The sequence below is a fragment of the Mustela nigripes genome, chromosome 16 (genome assembly GCF_022355385.1).
Source record: "Mustela nigripes isolate SB6536 chromosome 16, MUSNIG.SB6536, whole genome shotgun sequence".
Lineage (NCBI taxonomy): Eukaryota > Metazoa > Chordata > Mammalia > Carnivora > Mustelidae > Mustela > Mustela nigripes.
In genome coordinates, this window is record NC_081572.1 from 5,962,614 (window position 1) to 5,979,703 (window position 17,090).

The window sequence follows — 17,090 nt, forward strand, 5'->3', positions numbered from 1 at the left end:
GAACCAGCCGTCCCGAGCGCCCTGCGAGGGCAGCATCTCCTCCGTGGCAAGAGAGCCCCTCCGGCACGCCTGCACACTGTAACAGTCCCAAGTTCCTCCCTTGGCTCCCCTGCCCTGGGAGCAGTAACTGTGTCCCGCAGTCACTAGGTCTGTGACACCAGAGCGTCGCTGAGCCCTTTCCTCTTCTTACCACGTGTTAACAACTGCTGTGGTCTGTCTTCCACCGGACCCTGGGCCGATACAAACGCATGCCCCCTCTGCTACCTTTGTGCCTACACGTCTCCCTAGCTGTCAGCGCCCTACGGGAGGGGACGCTCTAATGCCTTCTGAGGGTCCCACACCCTGCCCGGTGCCTCAAACGGCCGATGCTTAGCCTGCTGGTTACCTGCCTCACCCCACATCTATTCCTCCTCCTCCACTGTGCAGAGAAAATGGGCACCCGGCCACTTAGGCTTCCGGGAAGCCTTCTTTTCCCTTAAAAATGGTCAGACTCTTCCCCCTCCCAGCTCACTGCTGGGTAGCCCATCTGTCTCCACCTCCTGTTTCTCCCTCTCTCCTGGTCCTGAGGAGGAAGGAGTCCCAACACCCCCTCAGGCGGCTTCAGCAGCAAGAGAAATGAGGACTTTGTAAGAGGCCCTGGTAGTCAAATTCATGTCCTGAAAACAGCTTGAGGATCATCGGGAGTGATGGGAAACCAAGAAGATGCAAAGTTTGTTTCATGTCTTTATTGACAAAAAAAAAAGGTCACAGCATTTCAGACTTTATTCAGATACACAAACAGTAACAAACGGCACCCACGAGTGACAGGCATGGTCCCTCACCTCTGGGTCAAAGGCCACGCTGGAGGGTGTGGGTGTCCCCTGGGCCGACCCACCCCTCCCCCCCAGCATCTCTGTCCCTTCCTCCCCTACACCTCGCTGACACCCCTGAGACCAGTTAAGACTGCAGAAACGAAGTCGCTCTAGAGGAGGTTGGGCCACGCCGCACTGCCAAGAAGCAGGTTCTGAGGGAAAGACAGAAGCGCGCGATGATGGCGTCTCCTGGGAGAAGCCCGGCTGCTTCGTGAGCTGGGCCTGGGCACAGAACGAAGAAGGAAGACACTCCCCACCCGGCAGCCCTGGGCAGCTGGAGAGAATGTGGGTCCCTGGCCACGTGACACCCCCAAACCGATGGCCAGACCTCTCTCCGGGGTCATCAGCCGGACTCTCCCAGGAGGGGGGGAGAAGGCTTTCAGGAAAAAATACTGACTCGGTTCATAAAGGGCGGGGGGGGAATACTTTTCCAGAAACCTCAAGAAATGGAATCCTCCCCAGCTTCAGGAGTACTGGAGCAACTGTCATTAGGTTGCCACGAGGAGGGGATCCTCACGAAAGCCAGCCCTGCGGGAGAGCGGCAGGGTCACTGCTGTTGGTTTCTCTGCTGAGGACGGCGCTCAGCGGTCTCTCCGCAGGATCCCCTGTGGGACTCTGAGAAGAGAAATGCTCGTTTCGGACGGGCTAGCTCTCCTCTGCCTTCTGGTTCACCTGGCTTCACCCCTTCGAGCAGGCTTGGAAGCATGGGCCGACCCGCAGGGAAAGGCCTTGGGAAAGCAAATCTGACTGGGCTCCAGGCCCCAAATGAAGCTGCTTTCCCTCCTTTGAGTCAAATTTTACTTTTTTGAATTGGCCAAAGAGCGCTTCTTCCAAAGTCCTCTGTCCTATTCTGGTCAGAGCAGCTTTTCCTTGACACATTCAAATCTTATTATTTTTTTTTCCTGAAAGATGACAGGATATGTGTGACCTTTTTCAAGGGTGACTGTTTTACTGTAGGTAGAAGTTCCTGTAACATTTTCTAGCTGTAGGAATCGTGGGCACAAGCCAGAGTTCTGAGGTGCCGATGTCCACAAGCACGCTCCCGTATCAGCAGACACCCCTGGGCGCACATTTCTATCCTGCTCTACACACAGATAAGGTCAAAGCGAGAATCCTGAAGAAGAGTTACGCGATCTGTACATGGGCACATGTCACAAGCTCAAAAGATATTTGGCACAGCCTGTAAGTCACTTCCAAAAATCGCAGCGCCAAAGCCACCTAGGAAGCAGCTGAGCTGTGGAGGGGACAGAACCTCACCTGTGGAGGAAGCCAGGAGCGACTGGCAGGAGGTGGCCGTGACAGATGGAGTGTCCCATGGCACCTTCCCCTTCTCTGGGCCATCTGCCATACCAGGAAAGTCATCTTGGGAAAAACTAGGGATTCTCTGGCCCTTTGCATTCAGTGACTGTTCACCGAGATGATCCAGCTACGAGCTCTGTGGTCCCAGCCTGAAGGAGGGCTTTACTCCCCTCCTCGGTCAAACAAGCATTTGATTCTCCATGACCTGGCTCTCTGAAGAAAGAAGTGATGCTAATGCGTGGGGTCAGAGACGTAGGGAGGGGGGTCTTGGCCCGCCCAGCAAACACACACACTCTACCGGGGATGATGTGGGGGCACGGACACGCCTGCCAGGCATGGTCAGAAATCAAGAAGAGACACAAATAAATACTAAATGTTCAGTCAAGGCATTTCCAAGAGACAATCACAGAAGAAATAACACTTTTGGATACTATAATGTAACACATTTGGCAACTTCCAAAGAAATGCTGTCCCCACCCCAAGCCATCAGAGGATCCCAAGTCCCCTTTTCCTTCGGTCCAGTTTCAGAAGTCAGAGGAGGAGGAAGGGCCAACGGAGGGTGAGCGACGGCTACAGACCAGCTACCTGCCGCTCCCGTCTGTCTGTGCGACAGACTGCGGGACGCCACCTGCCGCAGACCTCCTCTCGGGATGAAAGCAAGCTTCTGGAGAGTCCGGGCTGCTAGAGGCAAAGGAGGCAGGGATGGACACGGCGGCTAAGCGCCCCGATCCCAGAGCAGCGATCCCCGACCTCCGCCCATTACCAAGGATACCCCACCACCTGCTTCCTCAAAGGGGTTTTGTTCACAGGAACGGGGGGAGGGGTTATTCTGGCAACGCCATCCTTTATCCAAAACCTAAACTCAACTCGACAGACTGAAGCTACAGTCCTTGGCATCTGCTGCATTAGTCCGGGGTGCAGAGAAGGAGGGAAAGATAGTGTTACAAAGCGGCTTCCAACGCGGCACTCGGGCGAAAACACGGCACAGCTCAGGGACGATCCTCCTTCATCTGCCGCTTCCCTGAAGTACGGGCGCGTCCGAGGAGCCAGGCCTTCCTCTTCCCTTCCCCCAGGTGCCCAGAAGGGCTCCAACTGGGAACCTGGCCCAGCTGCGGTTATCAGACTCGTCGCGACACTGGCTAAGAAAACAAAAGCAGGTTTCTGAAAAGGTATTCTGCAGCCGGGAGTCGCGTCTGTCTTCAGGTTCCTGTGGGAGGGGCAGGGGTTCCTTTGGTTTTGACCAGAACACTTCTCCACTGGGGGGCCAGGCTCAGCTTTGCTTTGCAGCAGCTCGGTTGGTTACTGTACAGGAGCAAGACTGAACGTCACGAGGTGCTCTGCCGGGTTGCTCTCCTGATGGTTAAGGATCTGGAATTTACATCCGAGATCCTCTCTCCTGAAGAATCTGCGGGTGGAAGACGGGGGAGAGGGCTGAGGCTTGGACTCTGGAGCAGACCTGCTTTGAGGCTGAGGCTGCTAAGCAGACTGCTGAGGGGAAAGGGAGCCGCGGCTGCTTTCTGCGGGACCCCTGCGAGCAGCACGACAATCCCTGGTAAACCAGGAGGCAATGCAGGGCTGCAGCCCCGACCCCCTTGAAGCACTTCAGTAGTAAAAGACTCGCTCAACACCGTGGGGCCCCAAGTGCTGTCGATGCTAAAGGAAATGGTGCAGACGCACCATGGGCTGCTGACTTAGGAGAGTGTGTGAGGTAACCACACAATTTCCCAGTGACTAAAGGTGAGGAGGTCACAGAGGTAACCAAATACCTCTTCTCTTGAGGCAGCAAAAAGGAGAGAACAGTTTCAAAGAATAGACACAAAATATTTTCCCAATTTTGAGTTTCAGAATTCTCACGTTGTTGTAGTTAGTGGCAATAAGATTGTTTTCCCTGACTGGACTGAGGGTATCAGAGTCACCCTATTTCAGTACACGTTTCCTGACTGAAACCCTCAGCCACGGCTCCATAAATCCTGACTTAAATTATAACAGTCAAAAACCAAAATGAAGAGGCGCCTGGGTGGCTCAGTTGGTTAAGCGACTGCCTTCGGCTCAGGTCATGATCCCGGAGTCCCGGGATCGAGTCCCACATCAGGCTCCCAACTCCATGGGGAGTCTGCTTCTCCCTCTGACCTTCTCCCCTCTCATGCTCTCTCTCTCTCACTCTCTCTCTCAAATAAATAAATAAATAATCTTAAAAAAAAAAAAATGAAGGCAAAATGCAAAGCCAGCTTCAGAAGGAAAGGGAAGAAACCTCAAGCAACAATTGGTTCAGGCAAAGCCCTCTAAGGGGCTGGGAATAAACGAGTCAGAGACAAAATTCGGGTGACACCATTTCTTACCTTTGCCTTTTCACTGGGCTCTATGACAATGCCATTGGTAGAATTATTTAGTTCTCTGGAGACGACACAGAGGAATTCTGCCTGATCCTCATTTCCGTAGTTATAGGAAGAGCCGATGCTGATTAGCTGACAGAACAAGAATATGGCAAACAGTCACCTTCAGGTACCAAAGAGCTACACGCGTCCAACCCTCCTCCTGACCCAACTGTGTAGTTTTGCCTCTCATGGACAATCATTTCTGGGACTCTCCTGGCTCGAGGGCACATCTGGATCTCAGTTACTCACCAGCGCATCCTCAATAAGCCTTCCCTAGAGAAGAAAAGTACGGGCGCCGCCACTGTCTCCCACCCAAGCACTTGAAACAATCCCAAAGGCAGCAACTAGGATTACCACGATCATACTCCTTCTAGCAAACACTGAGGTGAAAGAGAATGTTTGTGTGAATGAGAATGGACACTTGCTTCAGCCAAACGCCTACACAGAGCTGGCTCATCTTCAGGCAGAAGTCCTGGACTGGAGACTGGTACTCAGAAGGCTCTGGAAAGCACTGAGTGAATCACTGAAGAGTTACCAGAAGCCATATGCTGCTGCGACCTTTAACCTTTTTAGCGAATTGAATTCAGGATTCAACTCTAAATAGACAATACACGTGCTCAGGGAAAAAGGAAGCCAAAGGGTAAGGTCATCTGGGCAAGCATGTAGCGTCTCATGTGAGAAAAACATGACTGATTCGCTCTATGAACGGGCTTTAACTTCCTCATCCATATAATAGAGTTCGTACAAGCATGCCTTGTCTGTCCCCCAAACATTAACAAGATGAAAGATTCATAATTATTCACCGCTTTCATAAAGAATACTTAAAAGGGCACCAGGGTGGCTCAGTAGGTTAAGCATCTGCTTTCTGCTCAGATCATGATCCCGGGGTCCCCGGACTGAGTCCCGAATCGGGCTCCCTGCTCGGTGGGGCTTCTCCCTCTGCCCTCACCCTGCCCTTGTGCTCTCTCTCAAATAAACTTAAAAAAAAAAAAAAAAAAAAAAAAAGAATTGTAAAAACAAACAAACTTATTTTTATTATTACTTTTTTAATAATATTCTCTGCTGGGGCACCTGGGTGGCTCAGTCATTAAGCATCTGCCTGCAGCTCAGGTCCTGATCCCAGAGTCCGGGGATCAAGCCCCGCATTGGCCTCCCCACCCAGCGGGAAGCCTACTTTTCCCTCCCCACTCCCCCTGCTTGTGTTCCCTCTCTCACTGCCCCTCTCTCTCAGTCAAATAAATAAAAATCTAAAAAAACCAAAACAAAAAACCAAAACATTCTTTGCTTAAAACTTATTCCAGGGAGGGGGTGTCTGGTTGGCTCAGCAGGAGAAGCGTGCAACTCTTGAGTTCGGGGTCCTGAGTTCCAGCCCCATGTTGGGCACAGAGATTACTTACAAATAGAATATTGAAAAAGAAAAAACACATAGCAAGGAAAATACTTGTGGGGTGGAAGTATGGCACATCTTGCAGCCCCCACCTGGCTAAGAATCAGGCCGACATACACAGGCAGAATGGACTCGGCAGTGTGGGCACGCGTGAGGAAGGATCCTGCGTTAGCTCTGAAGGCGGAGACACCCGTGTATCCGATCTACAACACAGTACTCTTAGCAGCCCAGCAGCTAGCTGAGAAGGTGAGTTTCTGGTGACCCTTCAACTGACTCTTCAAAAGTCTGCATAAAAACGGGCCTGATCCCCACAAAACGGTAACAGGATCATTCTGTTTGCTAACATGTTCATTCTGCTTGCGCTCCCTGTGGCGAAGGCAACAGATGAGCTGAACAATTCTGCCATCTAATGGAGGGAACAGTACAACGCTGACTGTGTGGCTTTGTCTGGATACTTCCTCCACGACCCAAAGCTAAAGGAACAGAAATGCACAGACTGATGGGGAACGGCGAAGCCACACTTCTCACCATGCCTGACCCCTTTCACATCACACACGCCCATGCTCTTCGGGATGGATTACATTCTGTTTGGAACGACAGCATTCTCACCCCGGGGGGAGGAAAGGAAGGGCTATGGATGCAGCCTAGCCTTCTTTTCGTAGTTATTCTATAAAATGTCAACTGAGCACTTAAGAAAAAACCCCATAAAGGCACTTTCAGGCCTAAGCAAGCACAATCAAACTGAAACTTGGATGTGAAGTTGGGAGACATGATACTACTCTCAAGTCTCCCAACTCATCCGGTATGACTGAGCACATCATCCACACCCAGTGGCTCTTTCCTACGTTTCTGAACAGGTTCCCACCTGGCCCGACGGACCCCTGAGGTTAGGAGCTGCCTATGGCTGGCGACGGTTTGAGGCACGGGGCCTCCTGGGAAACATACCTGTTCAAATTTCCACCCATCGGACATAGTGGAGACCATCTGCGTAAGCTCCTCCTCCTGGCACTGCAGGACTCTGTACACGTGCTTCACGGGGCCCTGCGACAACAACAGACTTTCAAGAACAATCTCGAGGACACAACAGTTTGCAGCTGCCCTGGTGTGGCTCTTCCCAAAACTGACCACTGAAAAGGAGCTTGCTTGGACATTTTTTCTGGACAGCCCCACATGAGCCCCTCTGACAAGCAGCAATGTCGTTTTCTTTTTTTTTTTTTTAAAGATTTTATTTATTTGACAGACAGAGATCACAAGTAGGCAGAGAGGCAAGAAGAGAGAGAGGGGGAAGCAGGCTCCCCACTGAGCAGAGAGCCTGATGCAGGGCTCGATCCCAGGACCCCGGGATCATGACCAGAGCCGAAGGCAGAGGCTTTAACCCACTGAGGCACCCAGGTGCCCCAGCGATGTTGTTTTTCAATAAAAACTTATCCAAGGAAAGAAAGAAAGAAAAAAAAAGGCCCAAGGCTATGGAATCAGTGGGTCTAATAATTCTGAAGTTCAGAGAAATGAGTTATGTGCTTAGATTTCATCCATTTCCCGGAATAGAAAATAGAGTAAAATCACTTTGGACAAGAAAGTCACCTCATCATCTTAATTGCTTCATCTCTGACATACATACTGAAAATGCAGACCACTTTGGTTTATTCAGAGTGAAATCTTATTATGGGAATAATATATAAAACAAGATCCCAGGATATACCAATGTTTAAAACACTTACCCTCCACTGATGGTACCTGAAAGTGTTTCAGAGTTAAATGGTAGCACGTCCGTTATAGAAGTATATACTAAAAAATGGGTATTTGGTCTTTGTTCCTGCTTCCTAGCACAGAGCTCCTAAAACCGTTGGAATTACCTGAGGGATGAAAGTATCTTTTTTGTGCTAATGACTGGTCCCCAGAAAGACCAAGCACCATTAGAAAATGAGGACGTCTAGGGACACCTGGGTGGCTCAGTTGGTTAAGCAGCTGCCTTCAGCTCGGGTCATGATCCCAGCATCATGGGATCGAGTCCCACATCGGGCTTCTTGCTCTGCAGGGAGCCTGCTTTTCCCTGACTCTGCCTGCCACTCTGTCTGCCTGTGCTCGCTCTCACTTGCTCCCTCTCTGACAAATAAATAAATAAAATCTTAAAAAAAAAAAAAAGATGAGGACGTTCAGTCCTACTTGCCGACCTCTGACCTTGGAGGGAGGGAGAGCGGCTGAAGACCGAATTCGATTACCAACGACCAATGAGTTAATCTAATTAGTCATGGGTATGTAATGAAACATCCTTAAAAACCCTCGAACACTGAGGTTCAGGGAGCTTCCAAGCTGGCAACCGTAAGCACATGCTGGCCAAGTGGTACATCCCAACTCCACAGGCGCGAAGGCTCCTGCGCTCGGATCCCGCCCCGGTTCTCTCCATCTGGCTGTCCTCTGTCTCCTAGAGATAAACTGTAACAGTAAGTAGAGCATCTTCCTGGGTTCTAGTTGTTCTAGTAAATTACTGAACCCGATGGGGGATGTCATGGGAACCCTTCATTGTGTAGCCGCGGTGGACAGAAGTGCAGGTAGCATGGGGACCTGGGATGTGGCACTGGCGTCTGAAGCAGGGGGCTGAGCCCTGAAACCTGTAGAAAGAGTTACTACACACTAGTTAGTTTCAGGAGAGGACGAACTGCTGGACACCCAGTTGGTGTCAAATCCAGAGAGAAGTCACTTTTAGCCCATTCAACTCTGGAACAGTAGTTAGAACCAGAAGCGAAAAAGCTAGATGCCCCAAAGTTGCGGCATGAAGGCCCCTAATGCTTTATCCAGAGGGAACCCCTCCCTTAGGACTTGGGCTGTGAGCCTTAGGAGCCAAAGTCAGGGGGCGCCTGGGTGGCTCAGTCAGTTAAGCATCTGCCTTTGGCTCAGATCCTGGGATCAAGCCCCATGTTGGGTTCTCTGCTCAGTGGGGAGTCTGCTTCTCTCTCTCCCTCTCCCTCTGTTCTGTGTGTGTCTCTCTTTCAAATCAATCAATCTTTAAAAAAAAAAAAAAAAAGGCGAAGTCAGGCGAGGGCACGGGGTGCTGCAGGGAGGAATGCTCCCCAGATGAGAGCTCCCATTCTCACAAGGACGACTGAAGGCTCACAGGAAGACGCAGCGTTTGTCAATTTTGGACCATTCAGTGTTGGGTCCAACAGCTGCACATCCACTGCCAGTCCAAAGGACATGACGCATTTGTTAGAGCACAAACAGCAACGGAAGCTGAGAACAATGATGCTCCATCACGGAGGGATTGGTTATATTCTTGGGATTTCAAGAAAATATGGACTGGAGGGCGGGAGGGGGGGTACGCCTGCGTGACTCAATGGGTTAAGCCTCTGCCTTCAGCTCAGGTCATGATCTCAGGGTCCTGGGATCGAGCCCCACATTGGGCTCTATGCTCAGCGGGGGGCCTGCTTCCCCCCCACACACACACCCCGCCCCTACCCAGCCTGCCTCTCTACTTGTGATCTCTGTCAAATAAATAAAGAAAATCTTTAAAAAAGAAAGAAAGAAAATACAGACGGTTTCCTTAAGAATAATGGAAATTCAGCTTTGATGCTTTTTCAAAAGGATGACTGGGCTTCAGTTCTCTGGAAAATTTGTTTGCAAGAACCCGCTGCTGGGGAAATACTGGCTCAACAAAAGCAGCTCCAGATTAGGGAGTGCTCCAAGCCCAGAGTGGCTCCCCCTCTGTTCCCGTCTTCTGCGGGACACTGGTGTGTCTTGCCTGAGTCAGGTGGTGCTTGTTGGGATGGAGGCAGCGCCAGCGCCCGGGCTGGTCCGCCAACAATGCTGAGCTCTTTCTTTCATGGTCTCCCCTTCTGGACCGAATGCAACTATTGTTACACAAGGCACCAAGAAAAACATTCCCTCCACCTAAAATGTAGAGCAAATCCCGGGAAGATTTCAATGATCTCTGAGTACACATTTTGGAAACAACCAAGTGTTTTATGTTCTAAAACTCAGAGTATCATGAAAGCTCCATGATACTAGCCCCAACTATCAAAGCCCAAGGTATTTAAGATGCTACCTCTTTATTTTTCTCTTCCAAAGTAAACCACAGGTGTTCTTGAATGCACTAAGATTAATGACCTAACAAAAAATGTCAGAGACAGCAAAGTAGCAGAGTAGTGGCAGCCACTAACAGAGAAATGAGAAGTCACTAAAAGGTGGAGTGGGACACCCATATCTTGGGCTCTGCCTGAATCCCGGTCATGTGTGTCTCCCTGAAATAGAGACAAGTTCGGGGCCCCTGGCTGGCTCAGTGGGAGGAGCGTGTGGCTCTTGATCTTGGGTTGTTGAGTTCCAGCCCCATGTTGGGTGTACAGATTACTTAAAAATAAAATCTTAAGAAAAAAATCGGCAAGTTAAAGGAGACAATGTGTTTGAAGGGACAGCCACAAAAATACACACATGGCCAATTTTGCCTTAGAGCTGTGATACATGCAAAAGAGGGTGTTTTTGAACAACATCAAATCCACTGCTCAGAGTTTCACTAAATAAAAAGGACAGATGGAAAGATCAATTAGCATCAAAAAGGCCTTGCCAGCCCTAGAACAAAAAAGCTTCCAACTGGGTCTATATCCACAAGCCTTCAAAACCTAGAGGACTAATTAACTTAATCGCTGTCATCAAACAAATCTTACAATGCTCTCAAGGACTTAGCTAATGGCAAAGAACTGAGAACATTCAGGGCTGAATGGCTTCAAATTACATAATTCATGGTACCATCAAAATTTACACTAAGCAATCAAAAGTTTTTTCGGAATGTGGAAAATTGAGGACAAAGCTAGGTTTCCAGAACGTCTAGCTATTAAGTATCTACAATAGAGAAAGATGCCGCGTACAATTTAATCCGAGATGGCAACGAGATTGAGGCCATTCGATATTCCATATGGTAAACTGCAAAGCAGTTATAAGTTCATTTTTGAACATTCGAAAGGTTTTCCGACATCGGCTATAGAAGGAAGAAAACCAAGAAGCTCTTTTTTCCATCTTTGCAAACTACTACAGATAAAACGAAGAAAGGTCGTTTTTGGTCATGGATGTCAGTTCCCCCGTCAGATAACTCCATTTAGAGCCAGGAAAAACAAACAAACAAACAAACAAACCAACCCAGAAAATTTGGATATATGAAGTCTAAGATAGAACATAGAGAGGAACTATTTTTTACTTGTTTTGTTCTGACTTTTGAAAAGAAGCATTGCCTTCTGAATCACGGGAAAATTCTACACTGCAATAGACTGGATCTCAGGAAAGCATCCATCACTGGGAGCTGATGGGATAAGAGGCAACTCAGGCTACAAGACAGATGGTCACAGTGGAGTCCAATGCTGCCCTCCGTCACTACAGCTGTACCTTCTTAAAATAGAGCCTATACAGGAAAGGGACCGTCTGTTTTCCCCGCTAGACTTCAAGCTTCTAGAGGGCACAGACCCTCTCCTAGGAGCCAGAGAATCACAAGGGCCTAAAAGATGCCACTGTGGCCACTTATGACATGTGATGGGTGACACGGTGTGAAATAAGCGCTGCGTGCCTTACGGTCGTCTCAAACTGGTGGCAAATTGTGTGGGTTTTATTGTTGTTGTTATTCTGTCTACTGAGTTAATATAAAAACCCAGACTTCATATTTAACAGGAAAGCCTGAGATTATTTCCTCGGAAGCATTATTCACAAGCAGCTCCTAAAGTCTAGAGCGCGAGACTGGTTTCATGTGGCTATTGGGAGCCGAATGGGACGTGATCACACTTTTAAAAAGGCTGGTCCTAATAGTGGCCAACAGGTGGAAGCAAGAGCTTGCTGGGCCCTTATGTGGAGGGAGACAGATACTCTGCCTGAGAACAAGGTTAGGGACCTCAAGTGCCATGGACTTGCTGCCAAATGGTGAGCAGCCACAACCGCTAGCTCTCTTAAAGGGACAGGAGGGCTGTTTTGTTATGTCTTCTTCTGTTTCCTTGTTCTGAACAAGCCCAGTGGCGAATGCGCTGTCTGTCTGGTGCATGGACTGTGTTCCCCACAGACCTCCAGCTATAAGGGGAGCGGTAGCTCTTGCCTGACAGCACGTGTCCCTTTTCAAATCCCACCCAGACACGGCAACAAAGAGCCATGGAGACCTTTTCCCTTTAAGAGTTCAAAACCCGTGGGGCGCCTAGCTGGCTCAGTTGGTGGAGCTGTGACTCTCGATCTTGGGGTTCTGAGTTTGAGCCCCATGCTGTGGGTGAAGAGATTAAAAATAAAATCTTATTAAAAAAAAAAAAAACGGCAGGGAGCCTGGGTGGCTCAGTGGGTTAAGCCGCTGCCTTCGGCTCAGGTCATGATCTCAGGGTCCTAGGATCGAGTCCCGCGTTGGGCTCTCTGCTCAGCAGGGAGCCTGCTTCCTCCTCTCTCTCTGCCTGCCTCTCTGCCTACTTGTGATCTCCCTCTGTCAAATAAATAAATAAATAAATAAATAATCTTTAAAAAAAAAAAAGAAAAGAAAAAAAGAAGAAGGGTGCCTGGGTGGCTCAGTTGGTTGAGCGACTGCCTCTGGCTCAGGTCATGATCCTGGAGTCGGGGGATCGAGCTGGAGTCTCTCTCCCTCTGACCTTCCCCCTCTCATACTTTCACTCTCTCAAATTAATAAATAAATAAGATCTGGGGGAAAAAAAAAAAAAAAGAGTTCAAAACCCATTACCTGAGAAGTTCTGTTCTCATTGTCCCGTATCCGTTCCTTAACCAGCCGCACAAGAGATGCAATGTTGTAAAACTCCGCTTCTTCCAGAACACCTAGGCCAAGGACCAAACTGTAGTTAGAGATGTGTGTGCATTCCCCAGAAAACAGCAAGAGCTGAAGTTTGCATGCTTGCTAAGAACTGCATTTTTCTTTCTTTCTTTCTTTTAAAAAAAGATTTATTTATTTATTTATTTGACAGAGAGAGAGAGAGAGAGAGAGATATCACAAGTAGGCAGAGAGGCAGGAAGAGACAGGGGGTAAGCAGGCTCCCCGATGAGCAGAAAGCCTGATACGGGGCTCAATCCTAGGACCCTGAGACCATGACCCAAGCCAAAGGCAGAGGCTTAACCCACTGAGCCACTCAGGCGCCCCAAGAACTGCTTTCTCAAATGGAAGCCTGGTCTCCCTCCTTCAGGCTGGGAAACATTTCTTTGCTGTTTAGGGTATACCCATTTCCTTCTCCCCAGCATGAGTCAAGCTCTGGAGCTGCTCTGTTCATTCTGTTTCACCCCTGCAGTTTCCCACTTGGCACCCTCCTCGACTCTCCCTGCACCTGCCCATTAGCTGCAGGACACCTTTCCCATATGTTACTTATTTCCTGGAACTGGTCACATTGGAGAACTCCTGAGCTTGCAATGCTTACCCAGTCTGTCCTAAAAATGACCAGGGGTGAGTGTGTATAAATTAATGTGGACCACATTTAATAGGATGCTTATTATTTGAACGTAAAAGGCAGTTACTGAAAGAATGCCACGCTAAATAAACTAAAAGACCTTGGACAGGACAACCAAGTGGGATGTGTGATCTGGTATCAGACAAAAACATTTGCTATAAAAAACATTACTGGAGCAACCGATAAAATTAGAATATAAGCTATAGATAGAAATATTTATTAATATTAAATTTCCTGAACTCGATAACTCTACTGTAACCTTGTTCTTGGAAATACAGGTGAAGAATTAATGGGTGAATCTGTGATTTCGTGTAAATGGTTCAGAAGTAAAAACTGCGTGGGGAAGGGAGAAGGACAGGAGCGGGGAGACAGAATGGGTGATAACACAAGCATGACCGAAAAAATGCTAAAGAATTGATGAATCTGGGAGTTCTCTGTGCTGTTCTGGCCCTTTCCTCTGAGTCTGAAAATATTTCAATAGAAAACAATTTTTTTAAAGACTTCAGAAAAGATGCTGAAGACTCCCCTTTTCAAGAAACGAGATTATCCGTGAGGTAGTGATTATGAAAGCTGGACGGTGGGTGCACGGAATTTATTGTACTATTCCCATTATTTCTGCGTGCTTTTGAAATGTTAAAGAAAGAGCAAGCACACTTTTACCAGTTGAACCCGATGTGTTTTGCGGCCACTTCATTAATTAGCATGGCCATTACAGCTTTCTTATTCAGAGCTAAAGTTTCTAGGTCAGGGTGCCCTGGACTTAGGGACAGGCCCCAATCTTCTACTGAATGCCGTTGGTGAGACCACGGCAAGCCTTTTAGAAAGATGTCTAGACCCACTTAACAGTCCAGATGCCCTACAAACCAAAAAGATGAGGCAACTGATGATACACCTGACAACGGACTGGAGAACGAATTAGGTCAGCTGCAAAAATTTACAAGGAAGCATGAGACCAGTCTTAAAAGAAATGAGGCCAAGCCTTTATTATGTTTTATAGCTGCAAGTAAAATTGAAAAAAAATAAATAATTAATGTCAGAGATGTGATGCTCCAGGCTACGGACCTTCACTGCTTACAAGCTCATAAGTAAAAGTAAAAAGGGATCCCGACAATTCTGCAGGTTTGGAGAATGCTCCCGAAGCTATCTGTAAAACTGAGCTAGCTCTTTTCCGTCTCATTAAGGACGCTGAACAGAGCCCAGTGGGGACCCCTTAAGCAAGACCTCCTCAGATAAGACTAGGTAACTAGAGACTCCCTGCTCACTTCCATAAACCTTTACTACACCTGCACATGAACTTGATGAAAATCTCCAAAAAAAAAAAAAAAAAAAATTCAAATGCGGGAGCGCCTGGGTGGCTCAGTCATTAAGCATCTGCCTTTGGCTCAGGTCAGGATCCCTGGGTCCTGGGATTAAGCCCCTGCATCGGGTTCCCTGCTGAGAGGAAAGCCTTGCTTCTCCCTCTCCCACTCCCCCTGCTTGTGTGCCTTCTCCCACTTTGTCTGTTTCTGTCAAATAAAATAAAAGTCTTTAAAAAAAAATTCAAATCTGTGAAACAGCTTTAAAGCTAAACCCCAATTTTGGAAAATGCCCAGTTCGAACGTCATTCTTACCTTCTTCTGCCAGCTCCTTCGTAATGATGAGCTTCCCATGGCGGAGGTAGTTTAGGATTGGACCAAAGTAGGTGGGATCTCTGTCAATCAGATAGGCCCCTGTCTCGTCCTGCCAACCGAACACAAAGGTATCACTCTGGAGATTTCAGACTAAGTCCGGGCAGGGTTTCAGCCTCTCTGTCACAATTCTTTAGTGAGAGGGCGAGTGTTGCTGCTAGATGTTGCTTATTACAAACTACTGGCAAGAAGGCTAGCTTTATGTATCTTGTACTCTGAGATCATTTCAGGTGGGGTGTTACAGATGCCAAGTCCCACATCCAGGCGTTTACTTGAACTTCTAAAATCTTTACTGGGACACAATTACCACCATTCTTCTATGGGATATCTGTTATAAAGTAAGGGGAAGAAAATGCCAGTTTGATTATTAAATCTCTGCTTGAGATGGACATTCTGACTGCTCTACTGCCCCCAAATCACATTCCTAATTCTAAGAAAACCTCTGTATAGTTGGCAATACTCCTGAGCTCAAGGCCAACATCAGTGGGAGTCTGCATTGCCAGCTGTAACTCACACACCCCAGGTTCTGTGCCCAGAGGAAGCTTGGCACGGCCGGGACTTGGCGCTGAGCAGCTTTAATCCTACTCATCTTTACAGTAAAAGGAACAAGAAGAAACTGGCTTCTATTGCAACAAGAGAGATTTAGGGTAGATAAAAATAATTCCTTTACAAGCAAAGGTTTTGGAATTTCTTTAAAGTTAGGGCAGGACAGGTTTCTATCGATCTGAGATTAGAGGAGAGGTAGATGGTGAATAAATAAAACAGCCAATCTCTACCCAAACCTAACTCCATTTCAATGTAACTGGCTGAGTGCTATATGGAAGGTGAGGTATGCTATGGTCAACGCCTTACTAAATGATCCATGTGTAAAGTTAATAAACAACACTTCAAACTGGAAATGGGTTGGAAGTGTCTCGTCACCTCTCAACTTTTGGTTAGGAGCCATGCATCTTGCTCAACAGCATTCTTCAGTTTGCATTTTCCGATGGCCTTAACCAGTCGCCTTCGGTTTGCACTGGCAACTGGTAATCTCTTTCCAAGGCATGTATCTGAGCTCTAACATGCTCCTAGAACAGCGACTGTTACCAGATGCGAGCTCAGGGCCCAGGACCACAGGAAAGAAGCGTGCTATCAGGAGAAGCACTTCCTGCAGCTGTCAGACCCAGGCTTTCACCCAACTTGGCAGAGGGGTCCAAGAGGAAGTCTGAGAAAGCTACAAAGATGCCTTCGCTCACCCTGACCCAGTTCTGGACGCATCTGGCACAGGCAGTGAGGGGCTGACGAGGAGCCAAGGGAAAACTCATGCAGATCCGAGGGACTGGTTATGAGAGGCAGAGAGAGGAATACGGAGAAGGGGTGTGCAGTGGGTTCTCGTAGGTGCGGGTGGGCACCGTGTGGGCAATGAGTCGCTGAGAGCGAAGGGCGGGGTCAGAGAGAAAGCCGGAGTGCGACTGAGGATTGGGGGAGAATAGCCCCCCGGGGCCAGCCTGACGGGGGAGGGGCAGGAGGGGGTTACGGCCCGAAAAGCCCGCCTGTGGGGAGCGTGTCGCAGGAATCTGGGGACGAGCTAGGAGGCACGAAGGGGGTTCGATGGCCGGGGGCGCGCCCGAGGGCGGGGCGCACCTTGTCCGAGTCCAGCTCCGGGTCCTCCTGGCAGCAGAGGCGACACAGGAAAGACTTGGGCTCCCGGCCTAGGGTCTGTCTGGTGGTCACGAAGTAAGTGCCGCCCACGTTCAGTCGGACCCAGCGGGCCGCACCGCCGCCCCCTGCCCGCTCTGGCGGTCCGGGACCCGGCTCCAGCGGAGGCGCGGCAGCGGCGGGTGGGCGGCCGTGCCCCCGGGGCGTGGGGCCGACGGGGCGAGGGCTGGGGGGTCCGCGGCCCGGGCCGCCCCCATCGCCCAGCCCGCTCCCGCCACCCCCTCCCAGCCCAGCCATCGCCGGGTCCAGCTGCAGCTCCGCCATCTTGGGCCGCCGCCGCCGCCGCTGCCCGCGCGCCGCCGGGCCGGCCCATCTCTCGGCAGGGAGAGCCGGGCCGGCCCATCGGCGGGGGTGGGGCCGGGGGAGAGGGACGGGAGCGCCCCCAACCAGCGCCCGGGGACCAGTGAGGGGGAAGTGCT

The 17,090-nt window shown here is 49.5% G+C and overlaps 1 protein-coding gene across 2 annotated transcripts; it reads right to left on the reverse strand.

Annotated features, from left to right (window-relative positions):
* Positions 1 to 2,513: 2,513 nt before the first annotated feature.
* KCTD2 (potassium channel tetramerization domain containing 2) lies at positions 2,514 to 16,982 on the reverse strand. Of its 2 annotated transcripts, none has more exons than XM_059379908.1 (6): positions 16,597 to 16,982; positions 14,917 to 15,025; positions 12,595 to 12,686; positions 6,858 to 6,953; positions 4,490 to 4,615; positions 2,514 to 3,289 (listed from the first exon to the last, which is right to left on the reverse strand). In XM_059379908.1, exons 1-6 carry the CDS (start codon positions 16,933 to 16,935, stop codon positions 3,269 to 3,271), a joined length of 783 nt encoding a protein of 260 aa, XP_059235891.1. In that variant the 5' UTR covers positions 16,936 to 16,982; the 3' UTR covers positions 2,514 to 3,268. The 2 variants fall into 2 exon arrangements, with proteins under 2 accessions (XP_059235891.1, XP_059235890.1); XM_059379907.1 differs by having other exon boundaries at positions 2,514 to 3,555; positions 16,597 to 16,981.
* Between the last annotated feature and the right edge of the window lie 108 nt (positions 16,983 to 17,090).